A 27,410-nucleotide genomic window follows, 5' to 3' on the forward strand; every position below is an offset into this window, starting at 1 on the left:
CCGCCTCCGCCATTTTGGGACGCCGGCCGTGTCGCCGGAGGAGCCTGCGCCTCAGACTCATGGCGCCCTCCCGCCCCGCCCGGGACCGCCCCTCAGGCGGCTGCTCTGCCTTTGCTCGCCCGCCTCAGCCTTCCTTGGCCGGCGACGAAGGTAGGGCGTGAGGCAGGTTAGTGACGGTAGCCCGAAAACCCGGTACCTGTGGAGGACCGCTGCCTTGGGGTGTGCCAGCTGCTCCCGCTCCTCTGTGGGCGCGCCGTGCTGCCGCGTGCCCGCTCCCTCAGCGGGGCTTGGGGCAGCCTCCTTAACCCCCTTCTGGGCTTTCAGGTTCACCTTTGAGCAGGGCGCCTCTTAATTTGGGCCTTGCTTGGGTGCCGAGGTGTTGCTGGCGAGCCCTCGGGGCAGCGGGTTTTGACTCAGGTGGGCCAGTTCCACCACTGCTCTCCCAGGCCAGCCTGGGCACCAGCAGGTGGGAAGCAGGGAAGGAAAGCCCTCTCCTTATCATGTTTGTATCAAAGTGAGTCACTTTTCACCGAAGAGCACAGGTTCTTCTCTGCCCAGAGAAGAACTTAATGAGGTTCAATAAAGGGAAGTGTAGGGTCTTGCACCTGGGGAAGAAGAATGTCAGGCACCAATAGAGGTTAGGGGTGGACCTGCTGGAGAGCACTTCTGAGGAGAAGGATCTGGGGATCCTGGTGGAGAGTAAACTCTCCATGAGCCAGCAATGTGCCCTTGTGGCCAAGAGGGCCAGTGGGATCCTGGGCTGCGTAGGGAAGAGTGTGGCCAGGAGGTAGAGGGAGGTCATTCTCCCCCTCTGCTCTGCACTGGGGAGGCCACAACTGGAATCCTGTGTCCAGTTCTGGGCTCCCCAGTTCAAGAGAGACAGGGAACTGCTGGAGAGAGTCCAGCGTAGGGTAACAAAGATGATGGAGGGATTGGAGCATCTCCCTGATGAGGAAAGGCTGAGAGAGCTGGGGCTCTTTAGCCTGGAGAAGAGAAGGCTGAGAGGAGACCTTTGTAATGCTGACAAGTATCTAAAGGGTAGGTTGAGGGAGGATGGAGCTGGACTCTTTTCAGTGGTTCCCAGTGACAGGACGAGGGGCAACGGGCACAAGCTGGACCATGGGAAGTTCCACTCCAATCTGAGGAGGAACTTCTTTGGGGTGAGGGTGGCAGAGCCCTGGAAGAGGCTGCCCAGGGAGGGTGTGGAGTCCCCTTCTCTGGAGATCTTCAAGCCCCACCTGGATGCAGTCCTGAGTGATGTGCTCAGGGCAACCCAGGGGAGTTGGACTGGATGGTCTCTAGAAGGTCCCTTCCAACTCCAACAATTCTGTGATTCCTTTTCGGTGAGCAAGGCCGTGCACAAAACCCGCTGTTTCTGTAGCTGACAATGCAGCAATGGCCAGTCCAGGGTAAGATATTACCCAGTTTAGAGGGGTGGAAGTGGAAATGCAGAAAAATTGACAGCCGTAGAAATGCGTGCTGCAGACCACGTCTTTTCTTACTCCTTCTTTGCTTTGCTTCTAAACACATCAGTTGGAGAGGCAGAAGAGGAGATGTATATGGAGGAGGTGTGTCTAAGTCCAACAGTGAGGTAAGATACAGAAAAGGAAAGGCAAGGTTCAGGTAGCTTGCATCAAAGCTTATACACCGATTTTTTTAACCTTTTTAAAATACATTTTGTGCATGATTTTCCTGAAGAAAGCTTTCTTTGCATTGGTCGGGATAAGTAAAACATTTTGATTTGTGAACAGCTGAAAGCTTTGCACTGAATTAATTATTTATTTTTAGGTATCAGAAGAAAACCCAAAGAACATTCTTTCATGTTCTGAATTTTTGCCGGCTTAGTTTATAAGTGAGAAGTCTTACTTCTTAATTTCATTTTCACTTCTGAGTCATGCTCTATTTACATGAAAAATGGGATTTAATTAAAATGTGCAAAACAGTATTAAAAAATAGCATTTAATTGAATACAAGTGCTTTAAATGTGATGACTATGGTAAAGAAGAAATAAGGATGTGCTTGGTCACGTGCTGTGATATGACAGAGGCCAGCGTTGCCCCCAAAAGAAGTAGACTTGCCCTTTCTGCACATCTTTCCACTTTTTCTCCTTGCAGAAGTGTTTGTGCAGCAACATAAGTGAGCTGGATCAAGGGATCTGGTCCAGGTCAAACCTAATCTGGCCAAAAAAATAAGTTGGTTTTAACCTAAACAAGGTCTCCAGTTCAAGTGCTTGTGCTGGCAGACAGGAGGTGTTAATGTGGTAGTTATGGGGGCCGGTTGATAGCAGAGATTGCTTCTCTTGGCCGCAGCACTGTCTTAAAATGAACATGAAAATGTAGTTTATATGGCATCTGTACAGAAGCTGGCTTGTATCCAGCCTACTGAGAGCATAAGCTCAACGAGTGCACAACAGTCTGCACCTGACCTAAACATAGGGAAACAGGCCCTACATTTATTAAAAACACACTTTGCATTTAAAAACTGACTTATTAACCAACCAGAGGAAATGCTAAATATTTGTAGTCATTTGACTAATTGTTTCGAAGGCATTTAGGCCTTCTGAAAACCCCATTAAATACCTAAGCAATTGTGTCTTAATTCTATGGGAGTTAGGTGCCCTATCTGCTTAAAAATTTTTGAAAATTCCACCACTCACCTAAAACTGAAAATGACTTGTGAAATCTAGCCCTGGATCTTAATGGTTTTATGCTGAGTAGATCTTCCCCTTGTCCACCATTTTTTTTATTCATTAGCTGGAAAAAGGAAATAAACATTCTAATTTGTACTTTATCTTAGAGTAAAATTAAAATTACTGTTTTTCTGTACAAACAGGAAATTGAAAGAATTTTTACATGCATGTGATTATAAGATTATTTCTAAGCACTCATGAGCACATTAACAGCGTTGTTTTGTAGACATTTCATCATTAATGTGTATGTTACGGCATTGATTCTAAGACATTTCACATAAAAAGTGCACGGTTTTTTGGAGGTAATTTGGATCCCATCACTATGGCTAAACCAGTTAAGTTTTCAACAGTTAAACATAAATTTAGATGAAGGTGATTTATATCACAGTTTACCTTGCAGGTCTGGTTTTATCCATTCCACCTGCACACCACTGAGTTGTAAACTGCTCTTGCTCTGGCAGGTTTGCAGACCACCAGAAATCCACAAGACACCAGAAAGGGATCCTGGAGGGCGCTGGAATCTAAACAAAATGCTGAGGAAATACTGTTGTAGGCCCACACAGGTTATACATCTGAAGATTTACTGTGAGGGTGGTGAGGCACTGGAACAGGTTGCCCAGCAAAGCTGTGGCTGCTTCATCCCTGGAGGTGTTCAAGGCCAGGCTGGATGGGGCTTTGAGCAACCTGGTCTGGTGGGAGGTGTGGGGGGGTTGAAACACAATGATCTTTGAGGTCCCTTCCAACCCAAACCATGTTATGATTCTATAAGATTGTGGTCACACTTGATCAAGAATGGAGCCAGGGACTGAGATGGTTGTCTACCTGTTCGTCAGAGGCACTTCACATTCAAAATTGTAGCCCCAAAGATCGGATTAGTGTTTCAGCCAGCTGAGTATTTTCCTTGGGTATCTGGATGTTCAGACAAGGAGTTGTGGGGACACAGAGGAACAGAGTTGAGAAAATCAAGTCAGGCTGTTACTATCGTGTTAGACAGAACTCCAGCAACACCTTTATAGGTTTGGCTTGAGTCTTAAGTTCCCCTTGTTCCAGGAGCTTGAGTTGTCCTTTGGATTGGACCTCTTGCATTTGGTTACTAAATGAAATATTCTTCCAAAAGATCACAAGAAAACAAATGTAGGTTTCTGGCTATTTAACTGTAGTAAGGATTGTCATAATTCTTAGGAATTCCTGAAGTTACAGCAATTTGTGCATGGTGGATCTGCTCTTCCAGTAGAGAGGGTGATGAGATCTTTTTTCCTATGAGGTCTTTCTCTTCCTCTGCCCACCCATATTGTTTTAAATAAAAGTAATGAGCACTGCATATTTATTACTTATATTGTTATGAAGCATAAAAGTGTACACCCTTCTGAAAGAATTTTAGGGTTTGACCCATGTGGATAGAAGCAGTCTGGTGTTAGGCATGCAAGTTTTGGGGAGTAGCCTGGCTCTCCAGACAAATCACTGTATCAAACACTTTTTAAAAATTATTTGTTCTGTCTTTGTACATGCAAAGGTAGAAATGGAAGTGCAGTAAAAGGAGTCATGGAACTCAGCAGGCTGTACACAGATTTGGTTAGGGCCAATTTGGAGGGGTAGAGTGCAGTTTAAAAGTGTGCTCTTGAAAATAGATGTCTAGCAGCTCCTCAAAATGGACCTCACTTTCCACTTGGGTTTTTCAGCCGCTGACCTGTTCCTCAAGATGGGGCCCTCAGTCATGGGGTGGCCTGAGGGTGAGAGATGGCCAAAGTACCTCACGTAGCCTGATGAATAGCCTCTTCATTTTGTCAGTAGGAATCCTGGTTACTTATTTTTGTTCTGCTTGATACTGAAAAAAAGAGAATTAATTTATCTCCACCTAGGTGTCATAGCTATAGCTATATATGTCGTCGATAGCATCTGGCTAGTTAAAATGTGTACTTGCCCCCCAAAGTGCAAATTGATTTGTTGTCTAAAGCGGCTTTTTTTTTTTTTTTTTTTTTAACATATATCACCTCCTGAAGAATTGGTTTCTTTACCAGAACTCCATGGTAAATCTCTTTTCACTTTTTCCTATTGAAGTTTTTCTGCTTTTCATAAATAATTTATTCAAGAGACCAGAGAGATGGCTAATGAGAGATTAACTCAATGCCCAAGGGCTAGGGCATTTCCCTGGGATGTGGTAGAGTCAGGCTGCAGGATCTTGCTTCAATTAATATTGCTTCCCACATCACAGGAGAGTGTGCTCACTGCTGGGAAACACATTTGTGTGTAAATCTTCAGCTCTCTTTTGTGTATGTTAGCCAGGCACTGGCCTATATATTAGACAAAAAAAGTGCTAAGTTGAAGAATTCTGCTGAGGCTAAGTCATGGAGTAGACTAACAGTTGAGCAGAGTTGTTAGGATTTTGGGCAGCGTTAAGTATCCAAATGGGAATCTGGATTCAACATAGTCTTCTTAATCGGCACCCGAGCGGGGATTTCAGTGGTTCTGCATGTTAGATTTGAACCCTGACACAGGGCTTTGACAGACAGAGAGCTCTGGTGAATCTTGCTGCAGTAATTTAAGAAGTTAGTGTATACCATTTTTTGTTCCCTTGCTAGTGGTTATTACACTCTGAGAATCAGCAGAAAGCAAAGTAGTTTTGCTCCAGCTCTTACTCCTCTGTTCCAGTTCTAACCCACCTCCATCAGACCTTTAAGCTAAATTACTGAGCTTTGCCAAGTGAAGTGCTTTTGCATGTTGTTTTGGGTGACCTCTGTGGTGGGGACAGTATCCTTCAAGGAGAGGCAGAGCATCAGCTGGGAGGAAGGATCTAGCTGGGGGAATAATATCCTGAGCTGTTGCAGACACTTTTGCCCAGAGCTCACATATCAAAGCCTTTGTGGATCTAGCCCAGACTCCTGTAGCTTTGTTTTTGAAGGTTGTTCTGGCAAGGGAGCTCTTGCCACTGCTTCCTCGCATTGTATAAACATATATGTGCATTCTACCCAGGAACTTTAGAAGTTTGCTGCTAAACTAATATCAACTGTCAGAAATTTTCCCAGTGTGTATGTGAGTTTGTATTTCGAATCTGTGGAATGGTGAATGGGCATCTGTTTCAATGATGTGGGATAAACCTCAAAAACTCCATGCATGTCGACTGAACCATGCAGTTGGTAATGGTAAATTGGACCTTTTTGCTCGTTTGTGAGCTTCACGTTCCTTCCACATTTCAGAGCATCACCCTTCCTCTACTAATTTAATGTTTAGAATCATTATTTTCAAGTTAAATATGAAAAATGCTCCCTTTGATTTCCTTTTAATGCATGATGTTTACATTCAATGTTAAGGGAATTCAGTTATAATCTCCGAGTTTTACAGTCATTCTGCAGTAATTTTCAAGGCTATTGTAGGTTTTAACATATCTTGAACTTTGTAATGGGTGGAAAATATACCTCAGGAGCAGTTAATCAGTGAAGAAGGAATTTCTTATTTCTAATCTTAGATTTGCTGCTTTGCTTTCTTTTGTGACCATGAGCAATCAGTCTGTTTCTCTGCTTTACAATTTAACTGTCTTGGAGATGTCATGAAGATTATACCCCTGGTTCTATGTATACATGGAGAGAGAGTGAGGCCTATATCATTAATGTCATGAAAACTTTGAAGGTGAAAATAGCAAAGTGGTGCCGTGTTACAATAATATTAACAATCTGATTTTACATTCAGATTATTTTTTTTTTTAAATATGGTAATGGCAAAATGAATGTGTCCAGCTGCCTGAAATATTCTCTGGAACTTCCGCCTGCTTTTTTATAAACATAAAACATTCTTTTCTATTTTGACAGTTAAAAATGGTGCTGTTGAGGGAGTAAACAGATTTTTAAGTTACCTGTTCAAACAAGTAGGTCTTCTGTTGAATCTTCAAAGTAGTAGGAAATATGCTACCAAGTAATACATTTATTTGCAGTTCATTTTTTCAAAGCAGTAGTGCAATAAAAGGAGATGCCATTTTCGCTGCAAAATTTGTCTCATTTTCTTCAGCTTGTCAAGTCTGAAGTTATGTCAGTATATCGTATTAATCTTAAATGCAAACATACCGCTTCTAGCTCAGGAAGTCTTGGAGCTGCAAACTGCAGGAGGCTGAGAGTATTTTAACAATATATTCTTCCTTAGGCATCTTGGCTTCTGTTAGAGGTAGGATCCTGGATGAGACAGATTTTTGATCTGAATGCTCCAGTCTTAACCAGGAATTATGATTGAAGTGTAGTATAACTCTTTTATATGGGTGAAAGAAAAGGAATGTGAAGTTTTTGCAAAAACAGCATCAGGGAGTTAAATACCAAGGGAATATAATTTCCTTTGAGAGAAACAGCGTTCTTTGCAGTTAGAGCACAGGTTTAAGAAAAGAAATGAAGGAATTTGGGTGTATCTGCTTCTGGCTCTGCCATATACTTTTAATTCAACTCTGGAAATGTGTAGAAGTTATTTTTGTAGGAGACAATTATGAATTACTAAAGGGGGAAATGAGAAGAATTAGTAAGAGTAGTAGGTTGAAAAGATCACTAGTACTTGTTTTTGTGTCAGTAAATATTTTTTTGTATTAGTTTAAATTTCTTTATCCAGCATGCTTTGACAAGTGAATGTAGGGTTCTTTGAAGTAAATACATGAAAAGTGGTTGCCAGTGACAAAACTTCACATTTTTAGGTCACTCCTACTATGATTTAACAAACTTATGACCGCAGATGTTGTTTATTGGAAAGGATAAGGCTGCATCGAGCATCTTTTGTAGCATCCTTGCACAGGGCTGAACTGTCTCTACACTTGCATAAATGAACATTAAAATCTCATTTTATGTCATCAATAGCTAGACTACTTGGGTTACTGTGCAATAGCTATGAAGTTAAGACTGAGTAATAGGAGGAGGTATGTAAATCATAGTTAGCTTAAACGAGTATTTTCAAGGTCTGGTACGTATCTCATTGAGGACCATTGGATTACTTGTAGGTCATCCACGTGAATCAACTAAAAGCAGATCAATTATCAGCAGATTTTAATGTGCTACCAAAGACTGCAGCTTCACTGGAAGATGTTTCCAGGTCTGCAGATGAAGAGGTTGAAAACCATTGGCTTTGACAATACCACTCCACTAGCTTCATCTGCAAAGGCTTGTCTACACAGGACTTGCCTGATTAATTCCATGCCTCATTCTACAACAAAGAGTCTCATTCTGTTTACGTTAAACCATTTTCAAAGTACGATTGCACTTTGAATTCTTACCCTACCTTAATCCATGTTAACTTTCCAGTGCATGCCCTAAGGGAGTAGTAAACTAAACTGAATGACTGTGTCCACACAGGGGTTTAACTAGTAGAATTCAAGTTCATCAAGGCACTTATTTGAGATTCATTTTCTTGATGTCCTGGTATAGACAAGCCCTAAGAATGAAAGTGGTTTAGTTCTAAGCGAAGGAACCATGTTACAAAATCCATCACTGAGATTTTATTATATTTTCATGTGTGTGTGAAATACAGCTACTGCAGGGTATAAACGAGGGTTTTTTGACTTGTTTAGTACCATCTCTTTTGTAGTGATTGCAGTTAGATCTGAGAAATAAAATAGTGTTCATGTTCTTCAAGAATCAAGTGTTTTATTTATTTTTCAGTTTGGATCAAAATACATATGTTTGCTTAAAAAGCAGAAACTTCTTTTTCCCAGTATAAAAAAATCTGTCATCTGAATCATAATTTCAGCTATGGCATTATGTGTATTTGGTATGTTTTAAAGCAGATGAACATTGTAACATTTTAAGTGTTTACAGCAAATCTCACTGTTATGGAAATCAGACATTTTCTTACATGGGAATATTCTTTAAAATGTCTGGTTTTGATGGTCTATATGGCATGAAACTATACTTTATTATATTCCTGAAAATACAAATGTATTTTAAATAACAATTTAACCTCAACTATTGCCTATTTTAAAATGCATTTGTATATTCAGCTGTAACTCGTAAAAGGTTACCTCCCTTTCTCTGAAAACTCTACACAAGTTGATGTTGCATAAATAAGCATGTTTTACACAGCAGGCGTATAAAGTTAACTGCCCCTTTGACTGCATTCAGCTTAATTATTCTTCATAATTTTAATCTAAAACAAGGTAAAGAACTTAGCTTTTTGGCACTGTCCTTGAGACATTGATCAAAATCTTGTTAATACAGTAACACTGAAGTTTGCTGAAGTTTAAACAAAGTAAAGCTCAGTTTTTCTTAGCGGTCAGCTCATGTCACACTAAAGCCCTGATCACTGATCAAAACAGCATTAATTATTTGTTTCACATTGCGGTGGCTGTGTCAAAATCCTTTAAATACCTCTTGGAGCTGAGAGGGAATCTTATGGGCCTGTGACAGAGCAGCTGGTCTGGACATGGGCTGATGCCCCAGTTGACAGGTTGTTGGATTAGAAAGAATATCAAAGGCAGTGAGTAAGATTAGGGATAAGTGAACATCTGACAGCAGTTTGCAGCAGGGGAGAACAGATGATAAACAATGGGAGCGGGGTGCGTGGGGGGGTGAGAGGTGAGAAGGCCATGGGAAAAGTGTGGCGGCAATCACTAAAGCTCCAGGTTGCTGAGCCTCATGAATAGAACAGGAAATGGGATTTGCTGGGACAGATGTGCTGAGCGGTGATGAATACATTATAGGGAAATGAGGCTAAACTCCTAAAGGTGAGAGATGTTCTTTCTCTGAAAATAGAAAATATGGGGGGGGGAAGTTTACCCTCCTGAAGAAGTAAGTATTAATGCTTGAAAACTAATACAGAAAGAAGTAATGATAATGGTAATTTTAATTAAATGGTTATTCCACAGTAGTTTTCATGACACACTCTTAAGTCATATGCTTCTAGCATACAGTTTTGGAGAGCTATTACATACATTGTATTGCAAGTATTTATTTTAAACTTAAAATGGCACAACTGATAGAAAAGTTTGAATGATAGAAAAGTTTGAATGATAGAACAGCCTGAATGGAGGCTCTGACTGGGTAATGCTCAGACGCATATTCTCTATCTGGCATGTATTATATAGCACTCACATAACATATGTTTGATCCTGCCACCGTTAAAAGAGACTTGTACTGAGTGATCTGTGAGGTCCTTCCAGCCTTACATTTTTTCATTTCTGTAAAGTGGTTGTATGCTTGTAGAAAATTAAACATAACTGTTCCTGTTCCTTAGGATATTGTTTCTGTACTTCTCAGACTTCTTTAGTGTATATTCTTGATGGATCCTTTTCCAATATTTATGATACAAGTTTCTCAGAAAGCCAACAGAGACTTTTTGTGTGTTTGTTGATAGGACTATGTCAGTTCAGTGACAAGAATTTCTTCTATGTTTTTTTTGGTTTGTTGTTGGGGTTTTTTTCTAATTTTTAAAGAAAATCTCATTTTAAAAAATCTCACATTAACATTTTAATAGGGTATTGCTTTAGCAGAAGGGGGAGGCCTAACAAGTATGATTGCTGACATTGCTCTGAGAAAGTATCAATAAGATTTATTCTCACACTGGGGAATAAACTTCTAGATGTCTATTCTCCCAGTTTGTTTTACAGAGAGGAGCTTGCTAAAACAAAGTTGAAACACAACCTGTGACAGTCACCAACTGGAAAGCACGGAGCTCAATGGTGTAAGGACAAGAGGTGACTTCGTTGTAATGGGAATGCCAGCCATCTGTCTTTCCTGACCTTAAATCTCTCCCATGTGCTGCTCATGTCCTCAATGTAAGGAGACGTGTATCTGGCCTCCTTCAGTCCCTGTTTGCTCCTAGCCACACGTATTGTGACTGTTTCTCTGATTTTTAAAAGAACAAGGGATTGCAACTAGTGTCTTGGATGGAGAGGAATGTCCCATAGCCCTGCTTCTTGAAAGCAGCTGTTCATGTTGTAGAAATGCCATGTGTGGTATTTTGATCATAGTGGCATCACTTTGGTGCAGGAACAGAAGACTCTGTAGAGCTCTGGAGTTCCAGAAGTTCCACAATATTAGTGATCAACAAAGATTGTACTGCAAGTTGCCATAATAATAAAGAAAGAAAATGGTAGTGAGCACACCAAAACATAGATAAAAAGGTATGCTTTACTGATTCCGAGCAGCGTTAAGTGCTATCCTAATAGTTCTGTTTTCCATAAAACTTTGATTTCTACATTTGCATGAAACTATAACTGAAGAACTTATCATTTCTTATGGGCAATTCCCTTTTTGAAGAGTGGTTGAACATTATTTGCAGTTGGCTTGCATAGTTCTTTAGTTTATATCCCAAGATTTAAACTGTTTACAGGGTCACTGCCATTATGAAGGTTTCAGCAATACTGCAGTAAAACGTAGAACTGGATAGGAATCACTAATTAACTAATCACTAATTAATTCAATTAATTGAATGACAGCTGTGTATGATTTTTAAGCAACATGTACATTTCTCCTTACCAGTGCACTCTTCAGAATAGATGACAGGTTCGAAGATGTTCGAAGATGTTACTTTTTGAATCTTTCTGTGTATTATTTTTTCCCAACAGGAAGATAGGAGGAGGTGACCACCACTATGAGAATTAGATTTCAGTTGAGTCTATCAAAATTGAGGGGTAATAGTGAAATTAAGAAAATAGGAAAAACCTGAAGCTAGTTGCATCTGTCACTTTGAACTGGTTTTTGGGGGGGGTGGAAAGAAAGGAGAGGATGAAAAGCCCTGAGGATCTTTGTGAGGAGGGCCTGTGAGAAAGTCTTGGGAGAAAAATCTAAAGATTGTTACTAAGCCTTGGCTTCTATTAGCCCCCTGCTGCTGTTCTTCATCAAGTTGTTTTAAAGGCTTTCAAAGCAAGTGAGTGGAAAATGGCTTCTCTGGAACTTTAAGGAGACTGAACTGAAAACTGTCGTTGCTTTATAAGTAAAACACATCAAAGATTGATGGAAGAATTGCTTGTTAAACACTTTGTAGATTTTAATTAAAAAAATGGGAGATGTCATAAAAGAGACATCAGATCATCATAACTACCTAAAGGTGAAAGTAATGGCTTGTCATCTGCTCAGGAACCTGTGTTAAGTATCTCTTTTATAGCTTTTGTGACCCTCTGTGTGTGTGCATGTGTGCAAGATTATTTATTTTTTCAAAGATTTTTTTTTTTTCCTGACGTACCAAGGGAGAATTACACAAGTATAAAGATGTAGGTGGTGGTTACTGTGCTTTTTAATTTTCTTTCCCCTGCATTTAGAGATGTCTTTTTCTGGTATTTTTAACTATCTAGTGCTTCAACTTCTGAAATGTATTTCTGAAATACTTTTCCTTGTGTTGAGGTGTATAAGATATGTTCTATGTGTTCAGTGTGTGCAAAGTGCATTCATGTATCACCTAGTAATTGTGTGTTTCTTCTGCAGCCTGGTCCTCTTACTTTCCTCTCCTCTCCCCACCTTCTTTTCTCTCTACAGTCTTCCCAGACAGTAAATAGCGTGTCTTTTAGAGTTGTGTAGCAGACCTAATGAAAAAAAAAAAAAAGAAAAAAGGTGTGCATAGAAAACATTTCCACTGAGACTTTGAGCTTCATTCTTTTAAGCCAAATGCTTGTTCTGATACGTCATGCTGCATGCGATCAAGGGGCATATTCAGTAAGCAAATACAAACAGTTGTTTTAAAAGATTAGAATTCCTCAGCACGGTGATAAATCACACCATCTATTATTCGCTTTACATCTTAAGATTTCAGAAATGTTCAGTGTTGTAGTTCAGTTTTAATTCATGAGTCGTTCCTGGAGTGAAACAGCTACATCTATGCATGATTCTGACTCTAGATCTGACTCTTAATGCAGAAAATTATTTTTCCCAAGAGCCTAATATGTGATGACTGTAATTATGGATTTTCTGCACAATACGCTTAGAAAAGGTGTATATCATCAAAAAGCATAACTTTATGTGAGTGATTCTGGAAGATTTTCATAATGTACAAGATCACTTAAATAGGAGTAGGAATATTGACTATGCAATCAACTGCATAGAGTTTGATAACTTGGTGTTACTGTTTTAAGGATTCTTGTCAATTATATTTGTCATTTTAGCTGATGTTTTAATCAGCTATAATAGTTATCTGTGAACTAGGAATGGATGTAGCATTTTGTTTGGCTGCATAAAAATGTTCTAGACTATAAATGGTTTTGGCCAGACACTAAGATCCTTAGCATGTATTTTTATAAACTTTTGAAATTCCAACCTTGCTGGACGTTTTTGCTCCCCTCATTGGTGAGGCCGGGTCTTCACTTGCATTTCTTCTGCTTAATCCTAGCTTAGGCAAGGTCTAAAGCAATTTGACTAACACATTATTTATTTTTTTTTTTACTTAGAAAGTAAGGTGATTGGAGTTGCAGCAGTTCAGTGTTTTTTGACCAGAAATTGCATGTTCTGACAAACTGAGCTGGAAGTCAAGTTGTGGAATAAATAGGGGAAACAGTTAAATTAGTATATTGAGTATAACTTTGTAAATAATTAAATATTTATGTAGGTTATGAACCTTTATAGCTCTTGTCTATATTCTTCTCTTGAACTGCTGAAATAAACTATCACTGTTGGCTTCATTCAGTTTTGTTTTGGCTTTAAGACCTACGTTTGTTATTATTTGGCTACTTAAGTTCGTTGAGCTTTTGAAGCAGCAGGATTAGAAGAAAAATTGCCTATCAAATCTTTGGGCAATCTGTCTTAGAATTTCATGTGTATGTCTGCACTTGGCACTCTGCTTTCAGCGTTGTAACATTCTAACACTTTAAAATATTGGGCAGAGATAGGCAGTTTCTGGCTTGCTTTGTCTGCAAGGCTCGTGTTGCTCTTTAGAGTGACATCTCCAAAGCACTGCAGTTTGTACGACCTCAAATTTGATCTGTAACTCATCTGATTTGTGCTGCTCAGATAGGTTAAAGAATAATGTGAGATTATTGGCCTCCCATTCAGTAAAACCAGTCAGTAATCATTAGTACAGAAATGACTACTGTAGGACTTTCTGAAATAATTCCTTCGAATCTGAAACCTGATTGTCCCCCTGATTGTTTCTGTAAACCATTCTTTTTTCTCATTGAGGAGAAATGGTTGACCAGTCAGTCTGGAGAACCCTGTTTTGCTTTATCTCATTACTTTCTCTTTGATCTGTCTTGGAGTTAAAACCTCTTGGCAGAACTCTCACAAGACCCACGGGAACATAGGAGCCTCCCTAGAGCATTATGATACACACCATAGAGAAAGATTAATTTGTAAAAGTAATAATATAAATGTCAAGATTTAAATGTAAGAATTATGTTGGGGGGGTGGGAGAGGCGAGATTTAATCAGACCCAGGGGCTGAAAAAAAGCTAGTCAGGAAAACTGTTTCACTAAACGGAAAAACTGTTGGAATATTTGCTTTTGAAGTATTTCTCAAAAAAAAAAAACCAAACCAAAAACAACCCAGATGAATGCCAGTTGGCATTGTCTTCCCTCCCCTCTGTCTGTACATTCTTCTGCAGCCCTTACGATAGAGCAGTGGGTGCCTTCCAGTGCTGCATTAAGTGGGATGACAAACCACACCTAACAGTTGTGCTTTGGGAAGAGGATGAAAGAGAAAAACCCACAACTTTCTGCAGTGCTATGTTTTGTATACTTTTTTGGTCAGAAAAGTGTGCCTTGCTCTTGCAAGGGAAGGTGTGTAATTGTCTGTAGTACTGGTGGAAGTTACTTCTTCATTCTTCGACCAGCCGTGGTGAATCTGTGGAGTGAATTTGTGACCTTCATTTTTTTATCTACGATTTTTAGGCTGTTCTGTATGTGCCGGGTTCATGCAGTTGTATGCTCAGGATAAAGTCTTACAGCTTTAAGGTGCCTTGGTATTCTGTTGAAGGAGCCAACAGAAAAAGCAAGAAAAAGTTTTTTAATGTACTCATGGTATTCAGTACTGCTGAGGGGACATGCTGAAAATCCCGGGCTGGTCTATGAACTTGTCTATGCACTTGTCTATGCAAACACTTGCAGAAAGCGGTAGCCCTTGAGTTCCTGTGAGACATGATGTGTAGAAGGCGTCCTTCCCTGCTCTACCTCACCATGGAAACACCGCAGTGCTGCACCTGGCTTTGTTCCCAACTTTGGTGAAACTTAGGCTCTCCTGTGTGCTGCTCCCTAACCTTGCCCAGTCTTGTTAATGCTGGTTCTCGGTTGGCGTGTACCAGTCTGGTGTGTTCATTGAGCTATATTGTTCCTGCATTGATTTGACTTCTGTATCAAAAATACTTTGTCCTTCATAAGTTATAAATAAATGAATAGATTTGTTAATTTTTAAAAAATCCTACTTATGTGATCCACACAACTGCTTTGCCAGTGCATTTGCAAAACCAAGTAACTTTGACGTTTTACATGAAGGATAGTTTTCTGTGTGGTTTTTGGTTTTAGTTTTGGGGGTTTTTTTGGTGATATAACAGTCTATACACAGGCTTTTTTGTACCAGTGTTCTGCTTCAGATGACACGATCAGTAGGTTTTGTTTCTGAAATTAGAACAGTGTTTATTAACTGCGTAGTTTTTGAATGCAGCTTTATTATCTATCAAAAAATGGAGCAGTCCAGCACTGTGGTAGAAGAGGGATAGTCTTGCTTTTTTTCCTGCTGGCTGTTTGTCCAGAGAAACCAGAGAAGATTTTAATCAGACCCTGTATAAGTTGCAGAGGAATTTGTTAGAATGACTAAAGAGGTAATGAGAAATATTAGACAATTGATGGTGGTGATTAGCATCTGGCTGAAATAAGTGGCAACTTAAACTGTGGTTTTATGGTGTTGTCAGTGTTATTTTCCTGAATGGCATAGCGAAATTAATAATGAAAGGACAGTTTCTTTCCTTCCTTCTCGGGATGAGGGTCATGACCTAGGGTAGCAAAGAAGAAGAAATTATGCTTGTAGGCGTAGCGGTTGCCTTGGGACTGATGATTTTAAGATTCATTTTCTCCTACTACTTTCTACACTTGTGTTTTCTTCTCTCCCTGCTGTGCCTGCGGAGATGAGATGAGATCCCTAAGACCTGGCTAAGTCAGCGGGGTGGATGTCTCCCTGAATCAGATTCTCTGCGAGGTTGTCTTCAGCAGTCCCAAATTCTTTGGGCTGCTATACCAGTAAGTGGTCAGGGGAATCATGGTAATTTGGACCAAAGCAGTGTTTGTCCAGTATTAATATTTAGAGAGTCCTCTTCCTAATGTGTTGGAAGGGTATTTTGACTAAAGAGAGCACAGGAAGGAGTTCCAGAATATCAAGTGAGATTTCTCATCTACTGTGGGGTCTCGGACTCACAATGGGTACTTTATATTGAATCTCCCTCTGTCTTGAAACAGGTACTACAGACATAATTCATCTATGTATGTTATGACGACTGCGGAATTATTTCCCCTGCCCGTCATTAAATAGTCTGAAATTTCACAGGCCTTTTATCTCGGTAACTCTGTGGTCAAAAGAAGCAGCTGCCAACGGGCCAGAAAAGATTAAAACAGTTTTTCTGGAGATGTTTTTCATTCTTTTGGTCTCTTTAAAATTTTAAAACAAAGTTTATTTTTCTTACAGTTAGCTGTGTCAGTAAAACTTAACAGTTTGGAAAATGTTGTCTTTAGTGACTTAGGAGTGTAAGTGCCATTTTCCAAAGAATCTGGAGGAATCGGGAATGCTCACTGAATTTCACTAAGGCTCCATCAGGTAGGAAAGCAGAAATAGTTTTGTAACCTTAGGACAGATATTGCAGCTTAAATCCCACCAAAGAATATGACACTATTCAATAAAGGTGTTTAGACATTATTTGGGGGTTCTATCATTTGCCTGGAATGACAGTGGTTCAGAGTAAAGTCTAAATTCAGGTCTTCCATCTTTCCAGTGAGCGCCTTCAAATGAATGCTACAAACTGCTTTCTTGTATCTCATCTTTTGGAGTTGTTAATGAATTACTATAAATTGGAGGAGAGACATGAACCTATGGCTCTTGCTCCCCAGATTTGTTTATTACTGAATTACAAATGCCATGGTTTTTTTGCTTGTTTCTAACTCAGTGAATATGTAATAATTCATACAAATACGGAAAACTCCAGAAAAAGAAACGAAACAGAATTCTTAGGAGTTCTCAGCAGCTTCCAGGTTGAGGTATTTCCCTGGCTTTTAAATTCTGAGCTGGAACAACCAGATGTGCCTCCTTGGTCTATGTTTCTGAGCCTCTTAAGTTGTGCAGTGATTTTTTTTTTCATTTCCCTTAATGTTCACTCAATGTGTAACGTGTACAATAAACTAAAAAAAAAATAATCCATGCTCCTTTTCCACAGGGATGTGCTTCTGATGTTAGTATCACTTTTGCTTGTCCTGATACAGAATTCAGAAGACAAAACATTACAATTTCTGATCACGGTTTACCCAGAGCAATGGTCTCACTTGCTTCTACCTTCTGATCCTCTTCAAAGGTGTATTAATCCCATCGAATATCATAAAGTCTGGTACATTCCTTAATTATCTGGCAGGTCAGAATTGTAGAATGTGAGACATGAAATAACAGGTACAGTTGTCCTCTCTTTTGTTTGGCATGTACTTTTAGGTAGTGGCAACACAACTGGCAATGGAGAAGCTTTTTTGTGCTTAATTGGTTTAGTCACCAGGTGACATCTTCAGTGTGGTTCAGAGAGTAGTTGCAGAAATATTTTGTGCTCTTTGCACACAGAAGACCATGCAGAAAGCAGGGAAAGGGAAGATGAGACTATTTTGATGGAATTGCTGATTTAGATTAAGCAGAAGGTATGGCAGAAGAAATCTTAGTGGCTTAAATTCCCTGAGGTTTTGACCCTCTGATAGGAATTTTCCAAATAAATAGTTACTGCGAATAGTTTGAGATCTTTTCTGTAACAATACCAGAAAAATACAGGAAAAAGATTACAAGAAACGGGCTTCACTGTGCAGGTTTTCAGCAAGTAGGAATATAAGTGGCTGTGTGAGATGTATAATACATCTGTTTGAAAGCACAGTACTTACTTACAGAAAAGTATTTTCCTGTCACATCAGCTGAATGCACAGTTTGCAAATGATATCTCCGTTAAATCATCTTTCTTTAGTAGGGATATATTCCTTAATTATGTCCAGTCAAAGTTTCAGATTTCATGTTTTACTGTAACTGTGGAAGAAGTAGCGTTAGTAATTTTGTAACTATGGAGGGTATATGTTCCTTTTATCCCCGCAAAATAAGAAAGTGTGTCACAGACTTCAAAGGGAAAACACACTTTAGTGAAAATGGGAAAATGCATGCGGCAAAATTTAATAATACGACAGAAATTTAAGTAAAACACAGACACTTGCTTTGAATTTTGTCATTTATATACATTTCAGACTACAGTTTGAAAAGTCTACCGTAGCAATTGGTTCCTTTCAACAGAACTGAAGTTAGCTTAGTACTAGGAAAACCCCATCTGTATCTCAATTTATAACCTTAAATTATATGCTGACCTGGCAGTAAAATGATGTGAGAAAAGCCATAAATTTGACCTTTGTGCATATCGTGTTTCTTAACGCATGCATTATATCCTTATTCTTTGTAGTATAGATTTCAGCATGCTATTATGTACTTGCCTTGGAATAAAGCATGTTTGATATGTATATGCAGTTGTTCTTGATAATAATGTATACTAAAAACAGAAAAACAAGGAAAGAAAGGAGATTTGACTTAATTTAGTGTACTTATATATGCTTAATTCTCATGTTTTATAAATTTCATTCAAAGGTAAGTGATCTTACTGATAGCTGAATGCCAAGCTAAACTGCAACGACTCCATTGTTGAAAAGTACACACAAAAAACAAACTGTGACCTGAAAAGTAAACTTCCAGAGGATTATATGAGAAAGTTTACTTACACATCAAGTATCTTAGTTGTAATTGTTCTGGCAGTTGATATACATAAAATGAACAGTGGCTTGGCCCAGTATTGCATTAACAGTTGAATAAATTAATGCGTTCTCCACTGTTTATTTTACCTCCTAAAGTGTGAAAAAATTGCACCTTTGAACAGTAAACTCTATTGCCATAACCATCTGTTTGCATTTTCATTACAAACTCCTACCAGAAAAAAACCTCACTTTGAAGAGAAAATTGATATGGGTTGTAAAAATTACAGTCTGTGCCTTTAAGTTTTATGTCTCTTGAGGTATCCCCTGGTGTGGTCTCCACAGTCACACCATTATGATTTCTGCAAGAAGTACCTTTATGGCATCCAGCTAACTTCAGATAAGAAGTCGAGCCCATGCCTCAAAGAGTTTGCCATCACATAGAGCTGAACACCTCGGTCCCTTGTTCAAGATCCTTAAACATCAAATGGGTGTAGTGGAGACCACAGCCCTGCCCACAACTGCTGGGTCAGCTGGAGATGGCATATTGTCTTCAGTGTATAGGAGGATTTGTCCCTATGAGCTATGCTATCTTAGTCTTACTTGTGAAATTGTTAAAATTGTCAATTAAGACTAATTAGCAGCAGTAGTAGTTGTGCTTCAGCTAGAATCTTCATTTTGAATGATGTTGAGAAGTCATCAGTTTGTGTATTTTTGGATGCAGGTTCCACAATGGCACTAAAACCATTTCTAACTGAAACATTTGAGTAAGGGTAAGTCAAAAACTGCAAAACACCGTTATTTGTAATCACGATGCTTTTAAAGTAAATATTCTGGATAGTTTAGTAATGAAATCTTACAAGCTTTGTTTAAAAAACAAACATTCCTCCCCTTCCTCTTGAGCTTAAACGGTGGCTTGTTTAAAAAACAGTAAAATTCCATAACACTTAAAACTCTTTTGAAGTAGTTCTTCAACATCAGCAAGTAATTCTGCAAATTGCTTTTGAAGATGAGGCTTCATTTACTCCAGCGTGTGCAGTCTGATGGAGTGGATTAGTGGGTGTGGACTGCAATGGTAACGTAGGCTTCTTTGTGTGCATGTGCCTTTCTCTACAGCACTCCTTATCAGATACATCTCTATCCTCTTGGAATAATTTTGAATAGACCAAGGCTGTTCTCTTTAATAGTCATTGATGAAAACTTAGTATGTATATAGCCTTACATCCACGTTAACGACTAAAAATCACATTTTTCATCAGGTTTTATAGTGGAGTAGTTTTTTAAAAAAATTATTATGATTATTATTTTATTTTAAAATCAGATCAGTTCCCAGAAGGAGCTTGCTGGGTGGTTACATCGATGTCACTGGTGTGGCAGGGGTAGAGCAGAGATGTGCAGCTGGGGTAGGAAAAGGGGTAGGAAAAGGGGCAGCCTGGATTCTGATTGTCTTAACGCTGTTACGGGACTGCAGCCTGGGACTGAGTTTAATAGCAACACTTTGCATTTAAATTAGTAGGTGTGTAATGGGATAGCCAAGCATAAGACAGTTCCCTAATGCCAGTGTATACATTCTAAAGGAAAAAAGAGGGCCAGGCACTAACTAATGCACATTAGAATGGTTTTATTTATTTTATTATTATTTTTTAATTGAGATGCATGGTTTTACGGCAGCTGAAAGCGCTTCCTTTCATTTTGAAAGATACGTAGTACTTCCCATGAAATCTGTAATTGACAGCTTTCTCCCTGCTTATCACAAATCAAACCATTAAAGTAGACAAAATAAACCTGTGATGAGTTATTTCAAACAGATTTCATATGCAACATAGTTGGTTCAGGACAGGGTTTTTCTTTTCGATGAAGAAGTTGAATATTAATTGTCCTTGAATTTTTGACTGTTCCTTTGCACTGCTTTGTTATGGATGAAGAATATTTTTAGATACAGCATGGCAGCTCTCTAGCTTCTATAGAGAAAAGCCCACCCCACTAATTTATTAATCCAATAAAAATATTCAACAGGAAGCAATAAAGCTTTTAAAGTGTATGGAACGGACATTTTATTTTATTCTTATTTGAAAACTTCACAAGTCCAGACTTGCTTTAGGTGTCTGTCTCTGTTTGATTTCTGTTCTTCATGCAGATTTCACAGTTTCATGTTGACTACTAATGCTTTATTTCTTAAAAAAAAAAACCCCAAATCATGGATTTTTGGGGTCAAAGGTAGTGGGGTTTTTAATATTTTTTTTACATTATTTTTGTATGTGGCACAGTGTTGAAAATGCTGTGAAAAATATTCAGACAGTGCAAGGTCACTAATTGTATGATAGAAAAAGTGAAAAGCATAAAGTATTCAGTCTTGGGTTTGGCCTGGAGCTACAGCTTCTGTGGGCACATCCTTGTGGACACTGGAGACATGGTGTATTGATTATTTACAGCAAAGAGTTATAGCACTAATAATTGAGCTGGCAATAAATGGTTTATATTAGATTATAAATCCTTATATATTTCCACTGAAAACTGCTACAGATGTGACATCAGTTTCCATTAAGCTGAAAATAGAAATGTAACAAGGAAATGTCAACTGACAGGAGCACTTCTTCTGTAGCGGATGGAGAAAGAAAGGGAAAAGTTCATTTTCAGAGGGATAAGGGCTTAACTTTTAGCATCCAGTATCTCCTGTCTTGCTGAGTTTAGCACGGGGGAAGTTCACCCTGTTTAGCCCAAAAACTGTGGCTCAAGCAGACGCAGCAGCTAATGCACATCTTCAGGGCATATTTTCCCACTGTAGGAGCATGTATTTTACAAACCAAGAAGTAATGAATTGCTTTTATTGCAAATTTACACCTTGGCAGCTTTTATTGGTCATAAAAAGGTGAATATGACTAAAAAGCATTAAGCTGAGACCACTTAAGGAACTAAAGGTGGCAGGAGGCTGCAGGAGCTGGCCGTGTTGGTGCAGATTTTTGTCTGTCTTCATGAGTCAGTTACTTGATTCCCCGGACGTGCTGCTCATCTGGATTAACCTGACAAAAACCCATCTAATAAAGTGACAAGCTTGGTGTTCTCTTACCATGTGGTTCTGGGCAGCAAGTAGACACCTCAACAAGAGAATGCGTAGTGAATTTCTAGACAGGGGCACTGCTGTGCACATTGATATTAAATTGTGAAGATAAATTTATAGAAGGTTGGTTGAATGTGAAAATGACTGCTATAGTAAAACAAGTTTTACACATTTTTAAAGAAAAATAAAATGCCCTCATACCTTTAAAAAAATTCTTTGAGAACAAAAAAAAGCAAAATCTGGTTATTCTTCTAGGGAGTTTTATGCTTTGTTACATGTGAGTCATTAAACAGGGACGGCACACTTGCCTGGCTTTGCTGACTGTGGTTTAAGACCGTTATTTGCCAATAAATTCTCTTATGTGTTTTTCTTTACGTATAGTGTTATTATTTTATTGAATGAAGAATGGTCATAATCCCTTTGTATTAAGGACTTTAACTGCTTATATGTTTTAGGAGCATGGAAACAGTATATGGAACAGTGAGTACAGAGTTATTTTTTTATTATAATTGCTTCAACTTCTTGAATTGGTTGTTTCTTTTTTTCACAAACATGGAACATTTACTTCTTGGGTGACTGCTTTAAACCCAGTCCAACTGGTAGAGGCTAGAGGATCATGACTGTTGTTTGCCATTTTAACCCCCATAACTTGTTCATGTAGCTTAACTATACCATAATGTATTTGTCTTTTTTTCCTTAACTGCCTGTGTTTGTTTACATCAACTTTTGTCTGGGCTCTAACTGAATTGTAAGATCATTGAACCGGAACTGTTCCCACTCCATATCTTCAGCGCCTATCACAATGGGTCGCCAAACGTCGTGTTGTCTCTCCTGTAATGTAAACAGTAAAAAGTTAATCATTGTCATGGACAGATTGTCATGGACAGATTTTTTTTTTTCTTTTTCTCTTTTAGTGGCATATGTGAAGTTAGTTTGCTTATTTTGGACACAGGTCTCCAACATTTTTAGTCATCTGCCTTCTTGGCTTGTTACCAGTCTCCTTAAAAATCTGTAATGCAAGGTATGAACCCGTTTTACTGAGGTGGTTTTGGTGTGACTTTACAGCTCTTGGCAACCTTGGCTTTGTCTGTCCAAACAGAACTTTTCCTTATAAATGTGGGAGATAACATAGGGCAGTGCCTTTAATTCAGTCACTATTAAAATTATTAAATACTTAAATAATACAAATAAGATAGGAGAAGCGTTAAGCGGATTTTGGGTAGGTATTGTTTCTGCTTCAGTCAGGTGTTGTCTGCCCAGAGCTCATTAAAAGAAGTCATTTAAATTGGTGCAAATCCAACATAAGTTTTGATTTGCTGAACGGTCTGAGCTCCACTACAGGAAATCTGTTCCTGTAAACCTGCGTGTTGAGGATTTATTTTAGACACCCTGGTGTGATGTTGTGAAACAATTATTACATGGAGTTGAAAGAAGCATTTGAAGAGGTTTTGTGAGTCTTCTTGCCCCTGTTACACTAACATGTTTTCGGTTTACTCTTCAGAATTAGACTTTTAATAAAATCTAAGAAGTGTAAACCCTGAATTACATGTGTTTAAAACATATATGTAATACAGTTGTCATGTAGGTGTTTCAGAAGCTATCAGTTAATGGTTTTATACATAGAACAAGCAAGGTGAACTTCTCTGCGCAGCTGCTGGACTTCAGCACTGGTTCCATGAAAGGAGATAGTTCAGTGCCCCGATAAGCCTTAGTCTTTCTCCTCAGGTAGCCAGCTATGACATCGTGCCTCTATATTATAAGAAGTAGCGGATAATTGATTCACATTTACCATCTCCACGTCATTCATGATATTACAGACTTCTGCCATGTCAGCCCTTAGTGTAGCACTGTACTTAGGTTACCTTTAGCTGCATGGGATGGCTTCCTGTACCACTATCACTTTCTCTTCCCATTCTTTGTGGGGGTCTTTGGAGATGGCTCTTGAGGAAAAGCATATATCTCTCTCTCTAAAATTCTGCTTAAGTACTTAGTCCCTCCATTTGCAAAACCCGCATCTACAGAGAAATTGCTGTGAATCCCAGCAGGGCTGCACAAAACAGTAGCGACCACAGCCAAACTGAGGAGGGTTTTGTTCGTTTGGGTTGGAGGTTTTTTGAAGACCCAGGGTGGTATCAGTGTAACGCTGAGCTGAGAACTTGTGGAGACACATATACCTGATGTATGAGCTGGGTCAAGAGCTGGGTGCTGTCCTCAGAGAAAAGAGTGAGGAAGGCATTCAAGCTGACCCAAATAAAGAGTGGAGGTGAAACTTCTGTGTGACTTGTTTCAGAGCACGTCCAGCGTCTGTCACATGTGGAGCACACCCAGGTAGATTGATGCCAGCTTCTTCCTACATCGTTAGCATAGCATGTCCTTGTTATCTTCTTCATTGGCTAGCCTGGGCTAAGTATTAGGTGAGTTTCTCTAGTAAGCAGAAGTTATCCTTTGTGTAGGTATCCTGATGGCATTTTGACCATGTTGTTCAGACATTGCCTAAGGTGGTGGAGGAAAGCAGAGGAGAGTAAAATCCCTGGTGCAGTGATTCTTGAGGCATTTTAGCCAGAGACAGAGAGAGTGTAGGTGAGAAAAAGAATGGTATTTTGATTATAGGCTGCAGACAAGTCCAACTTGACGGTGTGAACAGGCTCCTGCCTATAATTATGGCAATGTGCAGGAGCAGGAAGAGTCTTAAGAAAATAATGTCAAGGATGGAAGGAGGATAGAGAATGTGGAGATCAAGTATGGGTGGCATTATAACCAGCTCTCTGCTGGTAGGAGTCACATCTGCTGAACTTGCATCCACTGTCAACACTTGTCAGAGCAGAGCGCTCTTCGCAGTGCTCGGTTGTCCTGGAATCACTTGGATAAAAGGGATCAAGTTCTCCTTGTGCAGACAGTCAAGTAGGCAGCGTAATGTTGTAATTCTGACTAAGTTGTCAATGCCATTATCAAGTCAGTCTTATAGGCAAGATGAACAGCACTTGAGACACACTATTGCACGTTCAAGTAGTATAGAAATGGCTGTTTGTGCTTGCTTTTTGGGATGGGGGGAGGAACTGTGTTTAATTTGGATGCCTTTTTGAGGGATTGTCTTTTGACACCTTTCAGCTGCCTTTCGTCAAAGGCTTGAAAGAGTATTCCGGGAAGCATTGCTGTATGCTTCCTCTGTTCTTAAATAGTCCTTTTGCTGTTAAAAACAGGACAGTAGGCAAGATGGACATCTCATCTGACCTGGTTCGGCTTTCTTATGCAATTTGTGCTTATGTAAGTAATCTGTCTTCTGTGTAATATGAAACTAAGTTGTCTCACATGCTGCCTCTCCTGGAATACAGCTTTATTAATTTACACATACTATATGCACTAGAACAGCGTTGCAACATCGCAGAACCTGATCGCTGAGCACAGAGCTAGAGTGTGATTACTTTGTGATTAAAGATTTACCAAATCAAGTATGTGTTATACAAGGTAGTTGCAGGATCAGAATTGCTATTCTGAGCAGATGAACAATAATATAAAATACTTTTGACGTATTTGTCTTTATGAAACATCACAGGACACATTTCCTATTTGAAAAATAATTTTAAAAATCCTTTTCAAATGTAATAATATACTTCTTTCTCCTTCCTGTTGTCAGTGTTTAGATCTCCCAGTGATCAATTATACTTACTTCTCTCACTCCATTGAGAGATACTTTGATTATTCCTTGTTAGATATTGGAGAATGGTTTATTTTATAAATAACACAAATGTGTATGTTTATTAAAATGAAGAGTGTCAAGGGTTTCTCTTTTCTGATGTTGACCATTGGTGCCTTGAAGTCTTTCCAACTATCTGTGGTGATAGGAGAGCATTGTCAAAAGGCCAGGATATATGGAATAGAATAGTTTAACAAGCAATCATGGCTACTTGGCTTTTAAAAGCATGAATCTTGATCAGTTTCAGCAATTAATATTTTTGTCTTAAAGATAAGATAGGGATATTAAGGCTTGATATAGTTGGTTAGAAACTGGTTAGAATTAATGTTCTGTAAAGTATGTAAAGCAGCATAAGAACCATTGGTAACTGTTTACATGCTATTAATAATTAGCAACCTTCATACTAGTCTGTTAGGAAAGAACCACACATTGGGTACAATAGAAACTCCACTCCATACGGTTGGGTTCAAATTATATTTGACTTGGACAATAGGGCATGAATGGGGCTCATTTGAGTTTCTGCCACTGTAAACAATGAGATGTTGGAATGTTTCATTTGTTTATTGATTTATTTATTTGGACAGGTGCACGTTGATCATATGAAATAATTTTGTATTCAAATATAGGCAGAAAATGGCTTAACAAACATTGTCCAGTCAGAGTGTATGATGATAACTAACATCCTGAATGGACAGACTCAAATTATTTTAGTCTGTAACTGACTTTGAATTTGGATCTTAAACTAATCAAATCATATTAAAGAGAAAGAGCTTTATGTGCTCCCCAGCCACTTAGAAAATAGAAAATACAGATTTTATTTTCTGATTTCTTTCTTTTTAAGTACTAAGTTCTTTCTTTTACTTTCTGTCCAAAATTATGTGCACGTCTGTGAGGTAGATTCTGTTAATGCTAATGGGGCTCATCCTTAAGAAGAGGTCATTCAAGTCTGATGGATCCCATCTGGATGATGGTTGTTCTCTAGGGTGTAATTTTCCCCAGCTATTTGAAACCCTTTCATAAGTGCTCCAAAGCAGTCAGGTTCTATAATTTGCAAAATGATGGCAAGAGGAAAGAGCAGGGAAGATTGTTGCTGGGATCACATGTTAGGAAGTAGCATCACAGGACTAATAGCCTAAATGAATGCAAGGAGAGACTTGATTCAGGCTTTTTTGTCTTCTTCATCAACGGGACACCCGCATCTCTTCCAAGTGGACACTACAAAGGGAGAATGGGTGATGGTAGCATGTCTTACCATTTGGGGCAGGGGAAGGTTGAAGCGAGAAAGTATGAATTCATATGGAGAAGACATTATTCTTGCTCCTCAGTTTCCCAACTCACTCATGTTAAATAGAAAATTGCACAACAATATGCAAACAAGAGAAGATCCCACAAATACATGTCTTACAGCTAGAAATGAACCTACAAAAGGTTTAAGCAGACCTTAGACACCTTAAATTATCTTACCACACAATATAGCCTATTCTATTTGGTTCAAGTATTGCAAATATGTGTTGTGTCCTAGTCCTTTCAAAGCTGTTCCCCTGTCTCTCACCAGGCGGAACGGATTGGATATACGCTCAGCTTGATAAACAACAGCTTTAATATTTCAGTTCGTGCTGAGAATTTGCTGTCTTTATTTCTCTTTCAACATTATATTGCATTTAAACAATGACAGAGCTTCTCTTCTAAGCCACACGTTTGATTCCTGTCAGTGCTAACAGAAGGTACGCGCGGACACCAATGGAAGAGTAGACTAGAGTTTCTCTTGAGGTGAACAACTGTTTATAATTAGAGTTGTGGGAATGAAGGAAAACCCGGCTAGCAAGCCAACAGTCACTCGTCCAAAAAAGCTTGGTAAACTCATAAAGCTCAGGAGCTTAATCTCTGAACCAGAGTGCTTGTTATCTAATCCCCACCAGCTGTTGTGTACTTGGTAGCCATGACATCTGTAATAGAGCTGAAGGGCCTGTCTATATTGGTTGGCACCTTTACCCACCAGTTGAACTTGCTGCTTCTTTCGTTGCTCACATTTACCTGCTTTAAATCATTAACCAGTTGCTCGGGGTTCGATCATCCATTTAACCATACTTTGTAATACAGAGCTTGTGCTGCTTCTCACATTAAGCATATTTTA

The 27,410-nt window shown here is 39.1% G+C and overlaps 1 protein-coding gene across 2 annotated transcripts in view; it reads left to right on the top strand.

Moving 5' to 3' along the window:
- The first annotated feature begins 92 nt into the window (after positions 1 to 92).
- The window catches only part of NUDT14 (nudix hydrolase 14), a 61,901-nt gene continuing 34,583 nt past the window's right edge, over positions 93 to 27,410 (top strand). Inside the window, exon 1 of one of the 2 annotated variants that reach the window (XM_014951641.1) lies at positions 93 to 166. Coding sequence is in view for 1 of the 2 variants with exons in the window: in XM_014951640.1 (XP_014807126.1) it covers positions 22,042 to 22,062 (21 nt within the window). In the remaining variant the exon portion in view is untranslated. Of the gene's footprint in view, positions 167 to 22,026; positions 22,063 to 27,410 lie in introns of those variants that run through there. The other variant, XM_014951640.1, reaches the window with a different exon arrangement.

The sequence above is a fragment of the Calidris pugnax genome, unplaced genomic scaffold, assembly GCF_001431845.1.
Source record: "Calidris pugnax isolate Ruff unplaced genomic scaffold, ASM143184v1 scaffold183, whole genome shotgun sequence".
Classification (NCBI taxonomy): domain Eukaryota; kingdom Metazoa; phylum Chordata; class Aves; order Charadriiformes; family Scolopacidae; genus Calidris; species Calidris pugnax.